General features: G+C 44.8%; 1 protein-coding gene across 1 annotated transcript in view; it reads left to right on the top strand.

Moving 5' to 3' along the window:
* TECPR2 (tectonin beta-propeller repeat containing 2) overlaps positions 1 to 21,323 on the top strand; it is a 98,317-nt gene that overhangs the window by 33,857 nt on the left and 43,137 nt on the right. Inside the window, exons 3-5 of the mRNA XM_032287328.1 lie at positions 5,585 to 5,713; positions 6,110 to 6,241; positions 12,007 to 12,164. Of these exons, the coding sequence (XP_032143219.1) occupies positions 5,585 to 5,713; positions 6,110 to 6,241; positions 12,007 to 12,164 (419 nt within the window). The remainder of the gene's footprint in view (positions 1 to 5,584; positions 5,714 to 6,109; positions 6,242 to 12,006; positions 12,165 to 21,323) is intronic.

Genomic DNA, 21,323 nt, shown 5'->3' with positions numbered 1-21,323 from the left:
AGACTCGTTTTAGATCCAGACATTGCTGGTGAAAGGATAGAAAAAGATATTCCATGCAAATAGTATACATGTTCTCAAATGTACGTGGATGTTTTCCAGGATAGACCATATGTTAAGCCACAAATTAAGTGTCAACAGATTTTAAAAGATATACAAAGCATCTTCTCATTGTATCCACAACAGGATAAAGTTAGAAATCAGAAATGGAAGGAAAATTGGAGAATTCACAAATTTGTGCAAATTAACCATATACTCTTAAACAACCAATGGATAAATAAATTACAAGGGAAATTTAAAAAAATACTTAAAGATGAATGACAACTAAAATATACACAACAAAATTTACAGGGCAGTGAAAACAGTGCTGAGCGGGAAATTTATAGCTTTAAATGCATACATTAAAAAATAAGAAAAATCTCAAATCAACGATCTAAACTTTACAATTTAAGGAACTAGAAAAGGAAGAAAACTAAACTCAAAACTAGCAGAAGGGAGGAAATAATAAGATTAGAACAGAGGTAAAGGAAATAGAGACTAGATAACAATAGGGAAAATCAGTGAAACCAAAAGTCGAATTTGAATTTTTGTAAAGATCAACAAAATCGACAAACCTTTAGCCAGATGGACCAGGAAGCAATAAGAGAAGACACAAATTATTAAAAGCTTTTTTAGAAACAAAGTAGACCCTTGCTATTGATTCAACAGAAATAAAAAGGATTATGACAGGATGGTGATCTACTGAATACCAACAAATTGGATAACTTAAGATGAGATGGACAAAACCCTACAAACACAAAACCTACGGAGACTAAACCATGAAGAAATAGAAAACCTGAGTAGATCTATAGTAAGAAGATAGAATCAATAATCAAAAATCTCCTTGTAAAGAAAAGCTCTAGATACGATGGCTTCCCCAGTGAATTTAACCAAGCATTTAAAGAACTAACGCTATTTCTTCTCAAACTTTTTCGAACAATTGAAGAGGAGGGAATACTTCTGAATTCACTCAATGAGGCTAGAATTACACTGATAACAAAACTAGAAAAGATACCACAAGAAAAGTACATACCAGTATCCCTCATGAACATGAACGTACCAGAAAAACCTTCAAGAAAATACTAGCAAATCAAATTCAGCAACATAATATAAGGATTATACATCATGACCAAAGCAGGATATATTCCTGGAATGCAAGGATGGTTCAACATATGAAAGTCAGTTACCTAATACACTGTTTTAACAAAATGAGGGACAAAACCACGTGGTCAACTCCACTGATGCATAAAAAGCATTTGACAAAATTCAACACCCTTTCATGGTGAAAACACTCAATGAAATGGGAATAGAAACTACCCCAACATAATAAAAGCCATATATGAAAATAAGTTAACAATCATACATAAGGGTAAAAAGGTAAAAGCTTTTCCTCTAAGATCAGAAACAAGGCAGAACGCATGCTTTTGTCACTTCGACCCAGTGCTGTAAATTTTAGCCAGAGTCATTAGGCAAGAAAAAGAAATAAGAGGCATCAACATTGGGAAGGAAGAAATAGAAGTATCTCTGTTTGCAGATGACATGATCTTATATGTAGAAAACCCTGAAGATTCCACAAAAATCTGTTTGAACTAATACATGAAACTGGCATAGTAGCAGCATAGAAAGTCAGTGCATTAAAATCAGTTGCATTTTTAAACAACAATGAATAATATGTAAAAGAAATTAAGAGGAAAATTCCACTTAAAATAGCATTAAAAAGAATAACCAAGGAGGTGAAGGACTCATACAACGAAACATATTGCTGAAAGAAATTAAAGACATTAATAAATAGAAACACATTCTATGTTGAGAGATTGGAAGACTTAATATTGTGTGTGTGTTTGTTCTTTGGAGACAGGGTCTTGCCTTATCACCTAGGTTGAAGTGCAGTGGCACAATCACAGCTCGCTGCAGCCTCAATCTCCTAGGCTCAAGTGATCCCCCTACCTGAGTCTCCCAAGTAGCTAGGACTACAGGCATGTACCACTATGCCTGGCTATTTTTTCTTTTCTTTCTGTTTTTTTGGACTTCAAGCCCTGGAAAGTTAAAGCAATTAAGTCTTTAAAAACATTTTTTTTGTAGAGGTGAGATCTCACTATGTTGCTCAGGCCAGTCTCAAACTCCTGGATTCAAGTGATCCTCCTGCCTTGGCCTCCCAAAATGGTGAGATTACAGGCATCAGCCACCCCATCTAGCCTGACTTAATATTGTTAAGCTGTCCATACCACCCAAAGTAATTCATAAGTTAATTCAATACAATTGCTATTGCACTCTGAAGGCCATTTTTTTTTTTTTGCTTTGGGAGTTTTAGAATATAAAAACTTATTCTAAAATTCATATGGGATCTCAAGAGACCCTGAAAAGCCCCAGCAAACCTGGAAAAGAAAAAGCTGGCGATCTCACACTTCCTGAACTTAAAACTTACTAGAAAACTGCAGTCACTAAAAGAGTGTATTGGACTTGGCTGTGGTATGAAGGAATAATAAGAAAACAGCGTGATACATAAAAATAGACATATAGACCAATGAAATAAATAGAGAACTGAGAAACCCTCTTACATAGTTAAGTCTTGAACTCCTAACCTCAAGTGATTCAGCTGCATTGGTCTCCCAAAGTGCTGGGATTATAGGCATGAGCCCCTGCACCTGGTCCAGTCAAGTGATTTTTGATAAGTATGTAAAGATTGTTCCGCAGGGAAAGGACAGTCTTCAACAAATGGTACTGGGGAAACTGGATATTCACATGCGAAAGAATGAAGTTGGACCCTTATCAAATACTACATTCAAAAATTAACTCAAAATGGCCAGGCCTGGTGGCTCACACCTGTAATCCCAGCACTTTGGGAGGCCAAGGCAGGTGGATCACTTGAGACCAGGGGTTCGAGACCAGCTTGGCCAACATGGGGAAACTCCGTCTCTACTAAAAATACAAAAACTTACCTTGGTGTGGTAGCGCACTCCTGTAATCTTAGCTACTTGGGAGGCTGAGGCACAAGAATCATTGAACCCAGGAGGCGGAGGTAGCAGTGAGCCAAAATTGTGTCACTGCACTCTAGCCTGGGCAAAAGAGGGAGACCCCTGTTTCAAAAAAAAAAAAAAAAAAAAAATTAACTCAAAATGATTAAAGCCCTAAATGTAAGAACTAAAACTATGAAACTTTTAGAAGAAATCACAGGACAAAATCATCACAACGTTGGATTTGACAGTGATTTTTTGGATATGACATCAAAGGCACAGCAACATGGAAAAATAGACAAACTGCACTTTATGAAAATTTAAACATTTTTGTATATCAAAAACACTATCAACAGTTAAAAGACAGTCCACCGAATGGGAGAAAATATTTGCAAATCACATATCTGATAAGGGCTTAATATTCAGGATGTCGGGAACTCTTAAAACTCAACAGTGAGGCCAGGTGGAGTGGCTCATGCCTATAATCCCAGCACTTTGAGAGGCTGAGGCAGGTGGATCACTTGAGGTCAGGAGTTTGAGATCAGCCTGGCCAACATGGTGAAACCCCGTCTCTATTAAAAATACAAAAATTATCCAGGCATGGTGGCACACACCTGTAATCCCAGCTGATTGGGGGGCTGAGGCATAAGAATTGCTTGAACCTGGCAGGCAGAGTTTGCAGGGAGCCAAGATTGTGCCATTGTACTCCCGCCTGGGTGACAGAGCGAGACTCCATCTCAAAAAAAAAAACCCAATTCAAAAATGGGTAAAGGACTTGAATACCTATGTTTCTCCCCAGAAGGTAAACAAATGGCCAATAAGCACATGAAAAGATAAACATCACTAATTATTAGGGCAATGCAAGTCAAAACTACACCTCACACCCATTAGGATGGCTACTGTCAAAAAAGCAAGGAGATAACAAGTGTTGGTGAGGATGTGAGAAATTGGAACCCCGGTGCATCGTTTGTAGGAACATAAGATGATGTAGCCACTACTAGAAAACATGGTGGTTGTTCAGAAAATTAAAAATAGAATTACCATATGATACCAAAATTCAGTCCTGGGTAGGGTATGTACCTAAGATAATTGAAAGCAATATCTAAAGAAATGTTTGTACACCCATATTCATAGAATCCTTATTCACAGTAGTTAAAATGGGGAAGCAACTCAAGTGTGTCGATCAATGGATGAATGGATAAACGAAAACGAAATGTAGTGTATACATATAAGAATATTACTGCCTTAAAAAGGAAGGCAGTCTGATACATGATACAATATGGATGAACCTTGAAGATACTGTGTTGAGGAAATAAGCCAGTCAGAAACTAGACAAATGCTGTTTGGTTCCATTTATAGGAAGTACTTAGAGTAGTCCAAATCATGGTAAAAGGAATTTAAGGAGATTAAAAAAGAGTAGTCAAAATCATAAAGGCAGAAAGTAGAATGGTGGTTGCCAGGGGCTGGGGGGAGGGATGAATGGGGAATTATTGTTTAATAGGTACAGTTTCAGTTTTACAAGATTAAATAGTCCTGGAGAGGGATGCTGGTGATGATTACATGGCATTATGAATGTATCGAATACCACTGAAATGTATACTTAAAAAAGGAATCATGGTAATTTTATGTTATATGTATTTTAACACTAAAATAATGGGGAATGAGAGCAGCACACAGTGGCTCATGCCTATAATCCCAGTACTTTGGGAGGCCAAGGCAGAAGGATCCCTTTTGTCCAGACCAAGATCAGCCTGGGCAATATAGTGAGACCTTGTCTCTAGAAAAAAAATTAAAAATTAGGCTAGGTTCAGTGGCTCATGCCTGTAATCCCAGCACTTTGGGAGGCTGAGGCAGGTGGATCAGGAGGTCAAGAGATTAAGACCATCCTGGCCAACATGGTGAAACCCTGTCTTTACTAAAAAATCCTCCATCTCAAAAAAATATATAAAAAAATAAAAATTAGCTGGGCGTGGGGCACACATCTGTAGTCCCAGCTGTTTGGGAGGCTGAGGCCAGAGGATTGCTTGAGGCTGGGAGGTTGAGGCTGAAGTGAACTGTGATTTCACCACTGCACTCCTGCATAGGTATATTTGGTTTTGATTTCTGTTGTTGTTTGTTTTGTTTTGTTTTGAGATGAATCTAGCTCTGTCGCCCAGGTTGGAGTGCAATGGCGCGATCTTGGCTCACTACAACCTATGCCCCCTGGGTTCAAGCCATTCTTTCTGCCTCAGCCACCTAAATAGCCGGAATTACCGGCACACGCCTCCACATCCGGCTAATTTTTGTATTTTTAGTAGAGATACGATTTCACCATGCTGGCCAGACTGGTCTCAAACTCCTGACCTCAGGTAATCCGCCTGCCTTGGCCTCCCAAAGTGCTGGGATTACAGGCGTGAGCCACCGTACCCAGCCCTGTTTTTATTATTTTTTTTAACAGATATAATTGTCTTTCTGATTCATATACCTTTTCAATCAAGAATATGTATGGGCTGCAGCCTGATGAAGTTTTTCACTCCTTTGGTAATGTCTTTGTTTTACATTTTTGAAGCCTGCATAGTTACAGATTAGTTTGTTTTCAATGTTTTATCTTGTAGGGGAAAATGGAATCTATCACTGTGGTGAAGCTGCTGAGCTGCTTTGATGACCTGGTGGCAGCAGGCACAGCCTCTGGCAGGGTTGCAATTTTTCAACTTGTGTCTTCATTGCCAGGGAGAAATAAACAAGTGAGTACTAATGATCTTAGCAGTTGTTAACTTCTTGGCAAATTCTCATGGGTCTTTAAAATGAGAAATCCTCATCTGCTTAGCAAATTTATGCTCAGAGAAGCTTACCACTGTGCTGTTTATAATTGGATTACGTTTCTGTTCCGGGTTGGACACTTGGCATAAAGTACATGTGGGTCATTTCATTTTTGCTTAATATTCTCGTGGTGAGCTCTCTGTGGGTTTTGAACGTGACTGGACAGATGGAACCTTGTGCAGGTTTCTGCTTGGAAAATGAGATTGGGAAAACCAGCTCTTCTGTAACTTGGAGCGATTGCAGACCTTGTCCATGTAGCCCCAGCTCACAGCATTTATCCTTTTCTTTTTCTTGTGTATATTTTTATCCCTTATTCATAGCTTCGGAGATTTGATGTCACTGGTATTCACAAAAATAGCATTACAGCTCTGGCTTGGAGCCCCAATGGAATGAAATTGTTCTCTGGAGATGACAAAGGCAAAATTGTTTATTCTTCTCTGGATCTAGACCAGGTAAAATTATTTTCAGAAATGCTGTTGGCTCTTGCCAATTTACGTTTGGAAAAACTATATTTATAATTGTATTTTTAGTCAGCTTGTATTCTTGATCACCTTCCCTTTATAATCTCAACTGTTATTTATGACATTTACTTTTTATAGCTATATTTTATAAGCTTCCACTTCTGAGACTAAGGAATTGGCCTAGTGGAACGTTCACTTTTTTCATTCCACTGTTGTGTATTACTTCTGCTTAGAAAAGAAGCTGTTGTCATTCCCACTTCCTGGAAAGGTTAGTAGGAATGATGCCAAACACTTCCGAATCCTAACTGTGGACAAGTCAGTGACTTCAATGGATGGAGGACTAACTGCCAGCCACCTGGCCTGTGTGAGATGACCTCATGTGACAGGAAGTGACAGAGGAGGTTAGGTGGCAGGATGGCGAAGATGAAGAAATTGGAGCTCCAGGAGTTCCAGGAACTAGCCCAGGGGTACAGGCTTGCTCCTCACAGGCTTTCAAACCGAGGCTCTGCTTCCACGCCCACGCCTTTCCACTTTATGATCTGCTGGGTTTTCTTTGTTTTGTCATGTGTCTGCAACCAAACTGAATTCCTTGGTGGCACGGTCCTTCGTTTTTCTCCTTTGTAGCCTTCATTCCTAGAGCACTGTAGGAATTCAGCAGTTATAGCTGAGTGACTTTCAGTCCCTCTGATCCACGATGGACCTATTACAAATATTCTTTAGTAGTAGTTCTCAAACTTTATAGTCACAAGACCCCTAACCCTTAGAAAGAGGACCCCAAGGCATTTTTGCTTAGATGGGTTCAATCTACCAAGTACACCGCGTTAGAAGTTAAAACTGAGTGAGATAATAAACCCACAATACGTGAACATAAATGATTCATTCTGTGAAGGTACTTCTGTTTTCAAAACCGGTGAGAAGAATGAGTGGCCTTGTTTATGTTTTTACGAATCTCTTTATTATCTGGCTTAACAGAAGATGGCTGGATTCTGCATTCAATCCGTTGCCATACATAGTTTCGATTGAAGTATATAAAGAAAATGTGGCCTTACACAGACATGTAGTGGGAAATGTGAGGAATATTTTGATAGCCTTTTCGGATAGTTGTAGACATTCTTTAATAATATCCTCATATTGACAAATGGTAGCTGCTTTAAAGGTTACAATTACAAATGACAAATGATAGTTTCTCTAAAGGTTAGTAAAAATGTGGAATCCGAGACCACATGGATGAATTTTTTTCTACTCTGTTATATTAAAATCTACTTTACCTATGCTGGATTTTGTAGCATTATGTATTGGTCACTTAGAAAATACTATTCACAGAGTGATACAGATCTTCCAAATGTTGACACTTTTTTTTGAGACATGGTCTCACACCGCTCACCCAGGCTGGTGTACAGTGGGTGTAATCACGGCTCACTGCAACCTTGACTTCCCAGGTTCAGGTGATTCTCCCACCTCAACCTCCCAAGTGGCTGGGACTACAGGTGCACGCCACCATGCCCGGTTGATTTTTTTGTATTTTTTATAGTGACAGGGTTTTACTATGTTGCCTAGGCTGGTCTTGAACATCTGGGTTCAAGCAATCTGCCCACCTCAGCCCTCCAAAATTCTGGGATTACAGGCGTGAGCCACCGTGCCAGCTGATACATTTTCTAATACAATGTCAAAAAAGTACCTTTGTTAACATAAACATCATTGTAATCAGGAAAGTCTCTAGCTATTGGGAATCATGTCAAGTTCACAGGGACAGATACAGGTCTTCAAATTGCTAATCTCCACATGAGAGCAACAAATACCATTGCTTGTTTTCCTTGAAGCGACAGGCTTTTGTTTGGTTTTGTTTTGTTTTTTCCTCCCAGAAAATGTCTGCTAAATACCCAAGTTTGAATAATTACAGCATTTCAAATAAAAATGGTGTTTTGTGAAAAAAGCAGCTGGCTCAGCTCACAGCTGCAGTAGTTGCACACGTGCTTTTCCTTGAGAGAACCACTGAGTGTATTTCAATGTCCAGCAGAAGGGAGAATATAAAAGTACCTATCCTCTGGCCAGGCGTGGTGGCTCACACCTGTAATCCCAGCACTTTGGGAGGCCAAGACAGGAGGATCACTTGAACCCAGGAGTCCAAGACCAGCCTGGGCAACATGGCAAAACCCCGTTTCTTTTTTTTTTTTTTTTTTTTTTTTTTTTTTTAGATGGAGTCTAACTCTGTTGCCCAGGCTGGAGAGCAGTGGTGCAATCTCGGCTCACTGCAGTCTCCATCTCCGGGTACAAGAGATTCTCCTCTACATTTTGATTATGTTGGGGTTATTATTTGAGGTGTTGATTATTATTTGTGGAGGTGTGTTTTGTGGAGTTTGATTAGTAATGGATGAATGAAATACATTTTTATATACTAGAGTGTAGTGAATTTTAGTGGGCTAGGGAGGTTGTTGTTTTAAGGGGGTGATTGTAGCTAACCACGAATTTTTTTTTTTTGTATTTATGTAGTATAGATTTAATAACAGAGTTTTAAGTTAACATGCTTGTGGATAATTAACATGATTAAAAGAGTGGTTTTATGAATGACAAAAGGTTTTGGGTTTGGGGCTTATAATAAACACTATTAATGGGTAATTTTTTTTTACTTTTTTTGAGAGGGCTATTTAGCACAAAGCTTACATGAGTAAACAAATTAGAGTAGGGACAAAGGAATGTGGGGTAAACAGACTTTACCAGGGAAGCTTTTATCATTATTATTGTTATTTTATTATTATTTTTTTGAGACAGAGCCTCACTCTGTTGCCCAGGCTGGAGTGCAGTGGTGCAATCTCAGCACTGCAACCCCTGCCTCCCAGATTCAAGCAATTCTCAGCCTCAGCCTCCTGAGTCGCTGGGATTACAGGCACCCACCACCACGCCTGGCTAATTTTTGTATTTCTAGCGGAGACGGGGTTTCACCATCATGACCAGGTGGGTCTTGAACTCCTGACTTCATGATCCGCTGGCCTCAGCCCTGCAAAGTGCTAAGATTACAGGTGTGATCCACCGCGCCTGGCTTACTATTTTAATTTTTACCCTATGATTTAAAGCTTTAATATAAGAACTGGCTGCTTTTAGTTTGTTTTATTAAAACCTTTGGCTTTTTAAAAAGTTTGAGACTAATTTTATAATTTTCCCTAATATTTCCCTAATCCTTTACCAGCCACCCCGAGTGAATCCCAACATTCTCCTTGCCTCAACCTCCTGGTAGCTGGGACTACAGGCACGTGTCACCACACCCGGCTAATTTTTTGTATTTTTAGTAGAGACGGGGTTTTACCATGTTCGCCAGGATGGTCTCTATCTCCTGACCGCGTGATCCGCCCACCTCGGCCTCCCAAAGTGCTGGGATTGATTGCAGGTGTGAGCCACCGCACCTGGCTGCAAAACCTCATTTCTACCAAAAAAACATACAAAAATTAGCTAGGCATAGTGGTGCACACCTGTAATCCCAGTTACTCTAGAGGGTGAGGTGGGAGGATCACTTGAGCCTTGGAGGTGAAGATTGCAGTGAGCTGAGATTGTATCACTGCACTCCAGCCTAAGCCAGTGAGTCAGAACCTGTCTAAAAAAAAGTTTGCAACATTTTGTGTAATGGAAATTTCTTTATTTTGATTTTGGTGGTGGTTACATAACTACAAATTTGTCAAAACTCATATAATTGTATACCTAAAAAAGGATGAAATTTAGTGTATGTAAGTTTTACCAACAAATCTGATCACTGCTCCCTGCTTCCCCCCACAAAATGTCAGTGATGTTGCAGCAATATTTCTGAAATAATTGATGGAACGGGACTGGGCGCAGTGGCTCATGCCTGTAATCCCAGCACTTTGGAAGGCCGAGGCGGGCGGATTGCCTGAGGTCAGGAGTTCAGGACCATCCTGGCCAACATAGAGAAACCCTGTCTTACTAAAATACAAAAAATTAGCTTGGCATGGTGGCGGGCGCCTGTAATCCCAGCTACTAGGGAGGCTGAGGCAGGAGAATCGCTTGAACCTAGGAGGCAGAGGTTGCCGTGAGCTGAGATCATGCCATTGCACTCCATCCTGGGCAGCAAGAGTAAAACTCCTTCTCAAAAATAAATAAATTAATTAATAATTGATGAAACTTTTCATTCATATATATATATATATATATGCACACACACACACATATATATATGTTTTGAGATGGGGTCTTGCTCTGTTGCCAGGCCAGAGTGCAGTTGCACGATCTTGGCTCACTGCAACCTTTGCCACTGGGTTCAAGCAATTCTGCCTCAGCCTCCCAAGTAGTGGGATTATAGGTGCCCGCCACCATGTCCAGCTAATTTTTGTATTTTTAGTAGAGACGAGGTTTTACCATGTTGGCCAGGCTGGTCTCGAACACCTGACCTCAAGTGATCCACCAGCCTCGGCCTCTCAAAATGTGGGAATTACTGGTGTGATCCATTGCACCCAGCCTGGTGACACTTTTCTATAAGAGTAACTTATAGAATCAGACTTTTTTATACAATGAAATATGCTTTGTGTTAGCAGTCAAATGCCTTCTAGAATTTTATTTTGTATTAATATAGAAAATATGATGGTTTTTTTGTTTGTTTGTTTGTTTGTTTTAAAGACAGTCTTGCTCTGTTACCTAGACTGGAGTGCAGTGGTGTGATCACAACTCACTGTAACCTGAACTCCTGGGCTCAAATGATCCTTCTGTCTCAGCCTCCCAATTAGCTGGGACCATAGGCATATGCCAACATGCCTGGCTAATTAAAAAAAATTGGGGGGCCAGGTGCACTGGCTCACGCCTATAATCCCAGCACTTTGGGAGGCTGAGGCAGGTGGATCATGAGGTCAGGAGATCAAGACCATCCTGGTTAACATGATGAAACTCTGTCCCTACTAAAAATACAAAAAATTAGCTGGGTGCAGTGGTGAGCACCTGTATTCCCAGCTACTCAGGAGGCCAAGGCAGGGGAATTGCTTGAACCTGGGAGGCGGAGGTTGTGGTGAACTGAGATCGCGCCACTGTACTTCAGCCTGGCCATGGAGTAAGACTCCATCTAAAAAAAAAAAAAAAATTTGTAGAGACAGGATCTCACAGTGTTATCCAGGCTGGTCTTATAAAGTATCACTTTATATTAATAGCATTTTATATATTTAATCACATTTAATTTCTTCTAACCTCCTGTTTCCTATGACCGTTTCAGTTGGCATAATGTATTTCAGTTGGCATAATGTATTTCAGTTGGCATAATGTCCTCAAAACTGCTTTGAACCCTTTGTGAGGGGAGACAGTAATATGAACTTATAGAGCTGATCATGTTCACAATAATTTTATAGAAAGTTCCATTCCATTGTTCTGTAATAGAATAAGTAGTAGACACGGTGAAGCATATTTCTGTTTAGGTCTTTATGGATTCCTCTTGGAACTCCACATGTTTACTGCGTCATCCCTGAGCCGGCTGCAGTGCACACTGAAGAGTATATCTACTGAGAACATGTTTTTTAAAATTATGCAAATTCTAAAATGTTTTTTGTCAAAGTGGATGTAGCACGAGAGAGATGTTAGTATGGACTGTTTTCCCATCAGTCAGATCATCTCACTGTGGTGGGCTGAGGCTGAGTCTATAGAGAAAGCATATGTGGTAAGACACAAGTTGACCTAAGCACCGCTTGCAGGAATGACACTGATATGTCCTAGGGGAGGTTCGTTCTTTAGCCTGGTGCTGATGTGAGGTGTGACCGGACTTTCTCTGCCAGGGGCTCTGTAACTCCCAGCTGGTGTTGGAGGAGCCGTCTTCCATTGTGCAGCTGGATTACAGCCAGAAAGTGCTGCTTGTCTCTACTCTGCAAAGAAGTCTGCTCTTTTACACTGAAGAAAAGTCTGTAAGGCAAATTGGAACACAACCAAGGAAAAGGTAAGTTTCACAAGTTTTCCAGTTTGGCCTGAATGCTGGGCCTTGTTGTAGAATGTGCTTTTAGGGTTTTCTATTTAATGAATGCAAGCCCACAGCAGCTCCAAGCCTGAGGTTCCTGGTGGGGCCCTGTGCCTGCCTAGGATTCCTCCTCCCAGAGCCAGATGAGAAGAGTGGTTCCTCTTGTCACAGAGCTGCAGGAGCCTGCACACACAGCCACTTTGCCTTGCAGGGTGCCACAGTCAGCCTGGAAAAGCCTCAGGAGTGGCCTGGTCTGTCTGTTCCTTGTGTAGGCTCCTTCTCCACCCAGCCCTGGTGAGGAGTCAGGGTCATGGGGCTCGTTATTCAGCACCTGTCTACTATGTGCCCCTGTGCACTGTGGCAGGCTCCGCAGTGATGTGGTGAACGTGGCAGATCTGAGCCCTCCGTCGTGGAAATGGAAATGCAGATAGAACACTTGTTGACGGTTGTGTTAGCTGCTATGGACCAAAATGGACTGGGAGACATGGTGAGATTGGCAGGCATTGGTGAGGCCCCGAAGTTGGTGGTGTCCTAGAGAGTTGGGCGAGGCAGACAGGTGGAGCCAGCCTCTGTGGTCGCAGCCACCGTCCGTTATTCTATGTTCTGGGCTTTGCAGCAACACAAAAGTTGATTGTCTTTTGGTATATGGACACAGGATGCTGTGTGAGTTTAGACACACTTTTGTCCAGCTGAAGGGTCAAGGAAGACATCCTGAAGTCGTGGCTTCCAGGTTGAGAGATCGTTCCTCCTTTGACTGGTGATGTGGAGGAAGGGAGTGAGAAGTCCACTTGCCACACCAGCTGTGTGGGAAAAGGCAGCTGGAACACCTGGGGGACCTGTAATTCATCATCCCCACCCTAGCCCGTAAAACACGCTTGTAGGACTCTGCAGCAAGTTTGCATGGGGATGGAGTGAGGAGGGGTAGGCAGAGTGGTGGAGCTGACCCCTCCTTATGCTGAGGAGAAGGAGCACTGGGGCCAGGGTGGGGGTGGGCAGCAGGGGGCGGCATCAGCACAGATCATGAGTTGATGAGTCTGCAGTCATGGGTTGGCCGATGGGAGCTGAGGAGTTCCAGTCTTGTGTCTCCCAGGAAGGGGCACTGTTTGCCTACATAGAATGGGGGGCAGGGTAGCTGATGGTCACCGCACATGGGGAGGGCTTGTGGCTGGCCTTGTGGAGAGCGACAGCAGGGACTGGGAGACATGGTGAGATTGGCAGACGTCGATGAGGCCCTGAGGCTGGTGCCATTGGTGACAGGCCGTCCTTGAGAGTTGGGTGAGGCAGACAGGTGGAGCCAGCCCCTGTGGTTGTAATCACCGTCCGTTATTCTGATTCTGGGCTTTGCAGCAACACAAAAGTTGATTGTCTTTTCTGCGTGGCAGCCCTGCAGCCGTTAAAAGACACTCTCATCCCTCCCCTTTGACTTCTGTTTTCCGTGCTGAACACCTTCTTAATCCCATCAACAATCTGGCCTTTTGTATCTGCAGCCTCACTGCTGGCCCCCAGAGAACTCAGTGGAATTTATGGTCCTGCAGATCTTAGTTCTGACATTCCCTCTGCCAATATCCTATTCCTCTGGCATTTTATCCTGGTTCATCTGTCAATGTCTTACTGCACTGTGTCTTTTTGGAAGGAAGGCAGGGTGTAAAGAGAGGGATTGAAAACCGATTACCTTTCAGGTGGGTCCGATTCTCAACAACCTCTCTTAAAATCTGGCCCTTGGCTGGACGCAGTGGCTCATGCCTGTAATTCCAACTCTTTGGGAGGCCGAGGCAGGCAGATCGCTTGAGGTCAGGAGTTCAAGACCAGCCTGGCCAACATGGTGAAAATTTCTCTCTATTAAAAACACAAAAATAGCCAGGCACAATGGCTTACGCCTGTAATCCCAGCACTTTGGGAGGCCAAGGCAGGTGATCACCTGAGGTCAGGAGTTTAAGACCAGCCTGACCCAACCTGGAGAAATCCTGTCTCTACTAAAAATACAAAAATTAGCCGGGTGTGGTGGCTGTAATCCCAGTTACTCAGGAGGCTGAGGCAGGAAAATCGCTTGAACCCAGGAAATGAAGGTTGCAGTGAGCTGAGATTGCGCCACTAAACTCCAGCCTGGGTGGCAGAGTGAGACTGCATCTCAAAATAACAAAAACGAAAACAAAAAACAAACTTGGCCCTTTATCCTCTTGTGTGGAGCTCCAAGCAGTTCCTATAACCCTCTCCTGGTGCTTCTGTCAGGCCTTTCAGGAACAGTGATTGAAAGTACTCTGCCCCAGGAACTGTTATAGGATGCAGAAACAAATAAATGTGTCCCTGTGTCCCTTCTCAGAAGGAGAGAGATTTTATTGAGCCCTGGAGAAATGGGGGCTGGTAGAATAAAAGGAAACGTTTTTAATGTGTGTCTGAAAGGCTTGCGTTCTGCTGTAGACTATTGTGTGTGTCTATCCCTGGAAGCAGTGCTTCCCTCACAAGTGTTCAGTGAATGGTACTGGCTATGTACATGGGGGCGTGGCAGCGAGTAAGGAGGCATCGAGGAGACAAGTCCTCTGCCCTCAGACACGGCGGGAGAGACCTCGGGTCAGCAGGATGAGAGGAGAGGCGTCAGTGCTGTAAAGGGAGTCACCTCATGTCAGGGTGAAACATGAGGGAGTGCTGGCGAGGGGCAGGATGTTGCCTTTGGATAGGATGGTCAGGAAAGGCCTCTACCAGGGCGGTGATATTTGAGCTAAAGCCTAGGAAGAGCTGCTGGAGGAACAGTCCAGGCTCAGGGAACAGCATATGCCAAGACCTCAACTGGGCCAGGCTTAGATGTTCAAGAAGCTAGAAGGGACTAGGGCACTGGCTGCTGTGGGAGTCCAGGGGAGCGGCGGGGAGGAGGCTACCTCAGGAGTCCAGGGGAGCAGCGAGGGGAGACCGCCACGGAGTCCAGGGGAGCGGCGGGGAGGAGGCCGCCTTGGGAGTCCAGGGGAGCGGTGGTGGGGAGGCCGCCTCGGGAGTCCAGGGGAGCGGCAGGGAGGAGGCCGCCTCGGGAGTCCAGGGGAGCGGTGGGGAGGTGGCTGCTGCAGAAGTCCAGGGAAGCGGCGGGACAGCTGCCGTGGGAGTCCAGGGAAACCATTGACTGAGATGGAGACTGGGGAAGGCTGGGCCAGAGGTCAGAACATGAGGAGCTCTGCTGTGGACATAGGGAATTTGATAGGCCTGTCAGGTGGCCACATGGCAGTCACCAAAGAGTTCTGTGGACAGGTCTGGAGCCTGAGGAAGAAGTCTTGGCCAGAGGGGAAAATGAGGTCACCAGATACAGATGACATTGACACCTTGACATTGGATGAATCCACGCAGAGAATATCTATTATTATTCAGCACCGGAGCTTTGCACCAAGCCTCTGCGCTGCTCCAGGTACTCCTCATCTGGGGACAGCTGTGAACAAGGCAGAACAGATCTCTAGTCTCAGGGAGCTGCATGCAGAATGGTGAACAGATAAACATGTCAGAGGGTGCAGAGCCAGAGACTGGGGAGCAGGAGACACCAGTGTCCCTTTAACAGGATGGCAGGGAAGCCTCCTCTGAGGAGGTAACCTGGGCTGATTCCTGAAGCAAGGAGGCAACTAGTGCGAGAAACCTTTGGACAGAAGCCCTGGAGGCAGAGGGTCCTGCGCATCGAGGATCTGAGCAGCCAGGCCGGCTCTGTGGAGCAGGGCGCAGGAAGCCCCCTCCCATCAGCTTTGTGAGCCCTGTCCGGGGGGCTTTCGGTCCAGTGCTGTGGCCAGTCACAGAGGGCTGAGGCCAAGCTGGGGAGGTCACTCTGGCTGCTGTTTGGAATATACTGGAGAGGGCAGGTGTGGCAGCTCAGCAGGGCCAGCAAGAGCTCTGGGTGATCCAGGTGGGAGATGGCAGGGTCGGGCAGGATAGGTGGGGGACTGCCTCCAAGGCAGGGCTGACAGATTTGCTGCCACGTTGGCTCTGGGATGTGAGAGGGATGAGTTGGAGATGATTCCCAGGTCTGTGGTCTATGCAGCTGGCTGAGTGGACATGCCGTGGATGGACCCTGAGACACCTGAAGGCATGGGGAGGAGGAGGAGATGACACAGCCTGCTGTGGACCCCCGTGTCCTGTCTCCACAGCGGAGAGCTGGCATGGGAGGTGGGTGGCGGCTGTGCCTCTCAGGGAGCTGTGCGTGTAGCCGCTGGCATGCAACAGGAGCTCGCCTAGGGAGATGTGGGGAGGCCTCGTGTTCTAGAAGAGGAAACGGCATCAGGAGAGAACAGGAGTTGGGGGGTCAGAGGAGTCGGAGGCCACATGGAGGGATATAGCAGCTGCTTCGAGACCCGGGGCTGGGGTCACTGAAACGGGCCTGAGTCCGTAGCATGGAGGCCCTACACAACCCTACACATTCCCTCCGCAGGGCCAAGGGATTGCAAGGGCTGAAAGAAGAGTGGACAGTGAGTATGGACAGCTTTTGGGAGGAGTGTTTTTGTAGAAGAGAACAAAGAGAAATAGTTGGGCCCAGGGGGACCATGTGTCCTGGTGGGAGTTTTGGGAGAGGGACCGTGTGGCAGCACATTGGTGTGTGACGCGGGTGCCTGTGGAGGGAATGCAGTGCTGGTGGGAACAGTGCAGGCAGTGGCCTCAGTTGGGCCCGCTTATGGGCAGCAGTGTAGGGGTTGACCAGAAACAGGCCAGAGACGTTCTTCTAGAGGAAGGCAGGGCACTGAGCACAGGACGCAGATGCAGGCAGGCTGGGAGGCTCCGGTGGAACGAGGGGTCCTCTTCCCATCGAGTCTGTGAACCTCTTCAGACTGGATAACGCGTGTGTTATATCCAGAAAACCTTGGAGACCGCAGCCACCCTCAACCGTGGGTTTGCCATGCTGTGTATTTATGTTGCATTGTTTCATGTGTCAGAGCCCTCTGCGTACCTGTTACTGTGTCTCCTGTGTGCTCAGGGAGGTCCTCCCTGGCAGCAGCCATTGCCCTGGGGAGGGAGGAGGAGATGAAGCCATTTGTAGGTATGACGCCTGCATCTGGGTAAGAGCCAGCAGCCAGTTCTGGAGGCCTGGCACCAGTCCATCTGTTTGGGTGGCGGTGGGGGTTTAGCTGCTGAGATCTGAGGCAGGGCTTCTGTGGATCCTTCTTCTCACCCAGCTTAGACTTTCAGGCCCCCATTTTGGGTGCTGCGAGCTTTCAGCATATTAGGTCTGTGGCACCATACATTATGTGCACAATCAAAAAACGCTATTTTATAACTAGAATTTGTTCACCAGAAAACACTCCTTTCATAACAGTGTGGCCTATAAAAGGAGTTTTAAGTCATTAATGAGTTTTCTGGAAATCATCTCTACCAAAATTAAGAAATTATGTTAAATTTTTTATGATTTTAGAATCCTGCAATGCTTAGACCTTAAAAGTTGGAGTTTCAGTGTCAAATTCAGAAAGTACCAGCAAGTACCACAGAATCGCACTGCAAGTGATGGTGGCTGAGTCGGGGCTTAGGACAGTTTGTACCTGACTCTGGTTGGTTGGTTCTTCACAACTTTGCTGCCTTTGACCAACCCACTCATCACACATTTCAGAAGGTTTTTTTTGTTTGTTTTTGTTTTTTTTTTTAGAGACAGGGTCTTGCTCTGTCACCAAGGCTGGAGTGCAAACGCATGATCACAGCTCACTGCAGCCTTGAACACCTGGGCTTAGGTGATCCTCCTCCCTCTACCTCCAGAGTAACTAGGACTATAGGCGCAGGCACTACCATGCCTGGATAAATTTTTAAATTTATGTCATCCAGGCTGTTCTCAAACTCCTGGGCTTAAGCAGTTCTCCCTTCTTGGCCTCCAAAATTGCTGGGATTACAGGCGTGAGCAATCATGCCCAGCTATTCAGCAGTTTTAGAGCCAGCCACTCCCAGGACTGTGCTCAGCAGGGCTTCTTTCCCCTTTCCTTCAGGGGCAAGAGTCCGCTCGGTGTTAAGGACCTCGCCTTCTCGTGCCAACTCAGATGTACCACCTTGATCTGAGCTCCTTGAGCAGCTCTTAGAGCCTCAGATGTGATGCTTCCAGATGCTGCTGTAATTGCTCAGGTGCGTCAGCCGTGGTGTTGTGAGCCAGGCTGAGGACCTCGTCTTATTTATTCTTCATTTTACCCACAGCACCAAACACTGTGTCTTACAGGATGTAGGAATCACTAAATGTTTGTTAACATGAGTGCTTTAGTTACATAAGATGAACCAGTCAAAATGGAAATGACAAGGGATTTTTCAAGGGTCCTATAAATAGAAGGAAAACATTTAAAAATTGGATCGCCAAGAGAAATTGATTTGACAGGAAAGGCAGGAGGAAGAGGTTTTGGGCTGCCTTGCCAGAATTCCTCTGGGTTGCTCTCTTTAGAGGACCTCTCCAGAATAAACCCACCAAAGGCAGTAATCAGATAGGATGCTGTTTACAGAATTGTCCATGAAAGATCCATGGTGTCAAAACACCCTTGGTTAATCCTAATGATCATTATTTCAAAGCTGAATTTGATATATGATATCCTCCTTGGGCCCTATCCAAAGGAATTTAGTTACTGCAGTACCAGAGGGACCTGTGAGATTCTGGTGTGTGGAAAAACCCTGCAAAAAATAACTCTCTGTGTGCCCGTGTGGGTGGGCCCTGGGCGGCCTCTGCGGCTGGGTGTGCCGCTGTGTGCAGGGAGCATGGGAAGAGGCACAGCACAAGTTGGACAAGGTCTAGTGGGAAGGCAGTGGCACGGAGGCGGCTCTCAGCCGTCAGCTGCTTGTACCCTCATTTGGACAGCTGAACGTTGGTGGGGACTTAGTGTCACAAGCATTGCTTTTGTGCCTCACATAGGTTATCTCATTCATTCCTCGCTTCAGCCTTTGAGATGGGAGCTATTCTGCCTGGTTTACACATGGGAAATGGGTCCAGAGAAGCTCAATAATTGCGCAAACTGTGTACACACTAAGTGTCAGGGCTGGACATTGAGCCCAGGGCTTGCTCTAAAACCAGTCCTCTTTCTGCTGTTCACAATTTGAGAAATATTTGGGAAAAGGAATCAGCCAGGCGTAGGGCTGAACTGAAATGCTTACATTTGAACTGTGGTAGAAGCCTGAGAAACAACGAGAATTCACATTGCCAGTGGGAGTTAAGGTTGGGAGAATCATATTAAAAAGGCTTGGCCGGGCGCGGTGGCTCACGCCTGTAATCCCAGCACTTTGGGAGGCCCAGGCGGGTGGATCACGAGGTCAAGAGATCGAGACCATCCTGGTCGACAAGGTGAAACCCTGTCTCTACTAAACATACACAAATTAGCTGGGCATGGTGGCATGTGCCTGTAGTCCCAGCTACTCGGGACGCTGAGGCAGGAGAATTGCTTGAACCCAGGAGGCAGAGGTTGCAGTGAGCCGAGATGGTGCCACTGCACTCCAGCCTGGGTAACGAGCGAAACTCCGTCTCAAAAAAAAAAAAAAGCTTGAAGTTGTCGGGCTGGGCATGGTGGCTCATGCCTGTAATCTCAGCGCTTTGGGAGGCTGAAGCACACAATCGCCTGAGGTCAGGAGTGTGAGACTAGCCTGGCCAACATGGCAAAACCTCATCTCTACTAAAAATACAAAAATTAGCCAGGCGTGGTGAGGGGGACCTGTAATACCAGCTACTCAGGAAGCTGAGGCAGGAGAATTGGTTGAACCCGGGAGGCAGAGGCTGCATTGAGCTGAGATCATGCCATTGCACTCCAGCCTGGGCAACAAGACTGAAAAAAAAAAAAAAAAGCTTGAAGTTGTCTTCTAAACTTGAATATGCTCTCAGCAACCCAGAAATTACCCCACAGCCCACCAATTCCACTCCTGAATGTCCTTGACAGACTCTGACACATGTGGGCTAGGGGGGTATGTACAGAAATACTCATAGCACAATTGTTCAAAATAGTTTTTAAAAGATTAATAATTGAAATATCCATCAACAAGAAAGTGAATAAATTGTGGAATACATTAAGTCCTCATTTAATGTCATTGATAGCTTCTTGGAAACTGCAGCTTTAGCAAAACAGCGTGTAACAAAACCAGTGTGTTTTCCTCACCAGCGTTGTTGAAGGAAATGATGTTGTCTGAGGACCTGCTCTATGTCATTTCGCTTACAGTTGTTGTTTCCAGGAACCTGTGGACACTGAGTGAGGACTTACTGTACCATACAGCAGTAGAAATGAATGAGCTCGACAGCTTCTTTTTATCAACACGGAGAAATCTGAGAAACATAAGTGAAAAAAAGCAAGTTGCAAAAGTATACACTTAGCATCATACATTTTACTAAAAATGAAAGATAAACAATACTAAATTATCTTGTGTTTAGCAATACATACATATGTGATTAAACCAACAATAAAAGCAAGGAAATGATAAAGGCAAAATGCAGTCCAGTGGTTCCATCTGGGGCACAAGGGGCAGGAAGTATTATGAACACAAGAGGCCATTGTCAGGGTGACCAACGATTTCTTTCCTAAGTTCAGGGGTGGGTTCTCAGGTGTACCTTTCATTGCTAGGCTTCATAACTGCATGCATCTATGTACATGTACACAGTTATGCCCTGCATAATGACAGTTCACTCAATGGTGGACTGCATGTATGACAGTGGTTGCAGAAGACTATAATGGAGCTGAAAAGATTCCAATCACCTGGTGTCTTAGCGTCACACATAATGTTTTCTATGTTTAGATATGCAAGCACTCATCACTGTGTTACAGCTGCCTGCAGTGTTAAGGACAGTCACATGCAGTACAGGTTTGCAGCCCAGGGGCCGTAGGCTAGACTAAGCTTGTTCAACCCACAGCCCAACAAAACTTTAAAGTTTCTTAAAACATGAGACTTTTTGGCCAGGTGTGGTGGCTTATGCCTGTTATCCCAGCACGTTGGGAGGCCGAGGTGGGTGGATCACTTGAGGTCAGGAGTTCAAGATCACCCTGACTAACATGGTGAAACCCTATCTCTACTAAAAATACAAAATTAGCAGGGCCTGGTGCCACGTACCTGTAATCCCAGCTACTCAGGAGGCTGAGGCAAGAGAATTGCTTGTACCTGGAATCAGAGGCTGTAGTGAGCCCAGATCATACCATTGCACTCCAGCCTGGGCAACAAGAGCAAAACTCTGTCTCAAAAAAAAAAAAAAAA

Source organism: Sapajus apella, unplaced genomic scaffold, assembly GCF_009761245.1.
Source record: "Sapajus apella isolate SASKATOON/1434 unplaced genomic scaffold, GSC_monkey_1.0 scaffold20, whole genome shotgun sequence".
NCBI lineage: Eukaryota > Metazoa > Chordata > Mammalia > Primates > Cebidae > Sapajus > Sapajus apella.
The sequence above is the reverse complement of the archived record's forward strand: the minus strand, read 5'-3'. Positions and strand labels throughout refer to the sequence as shown.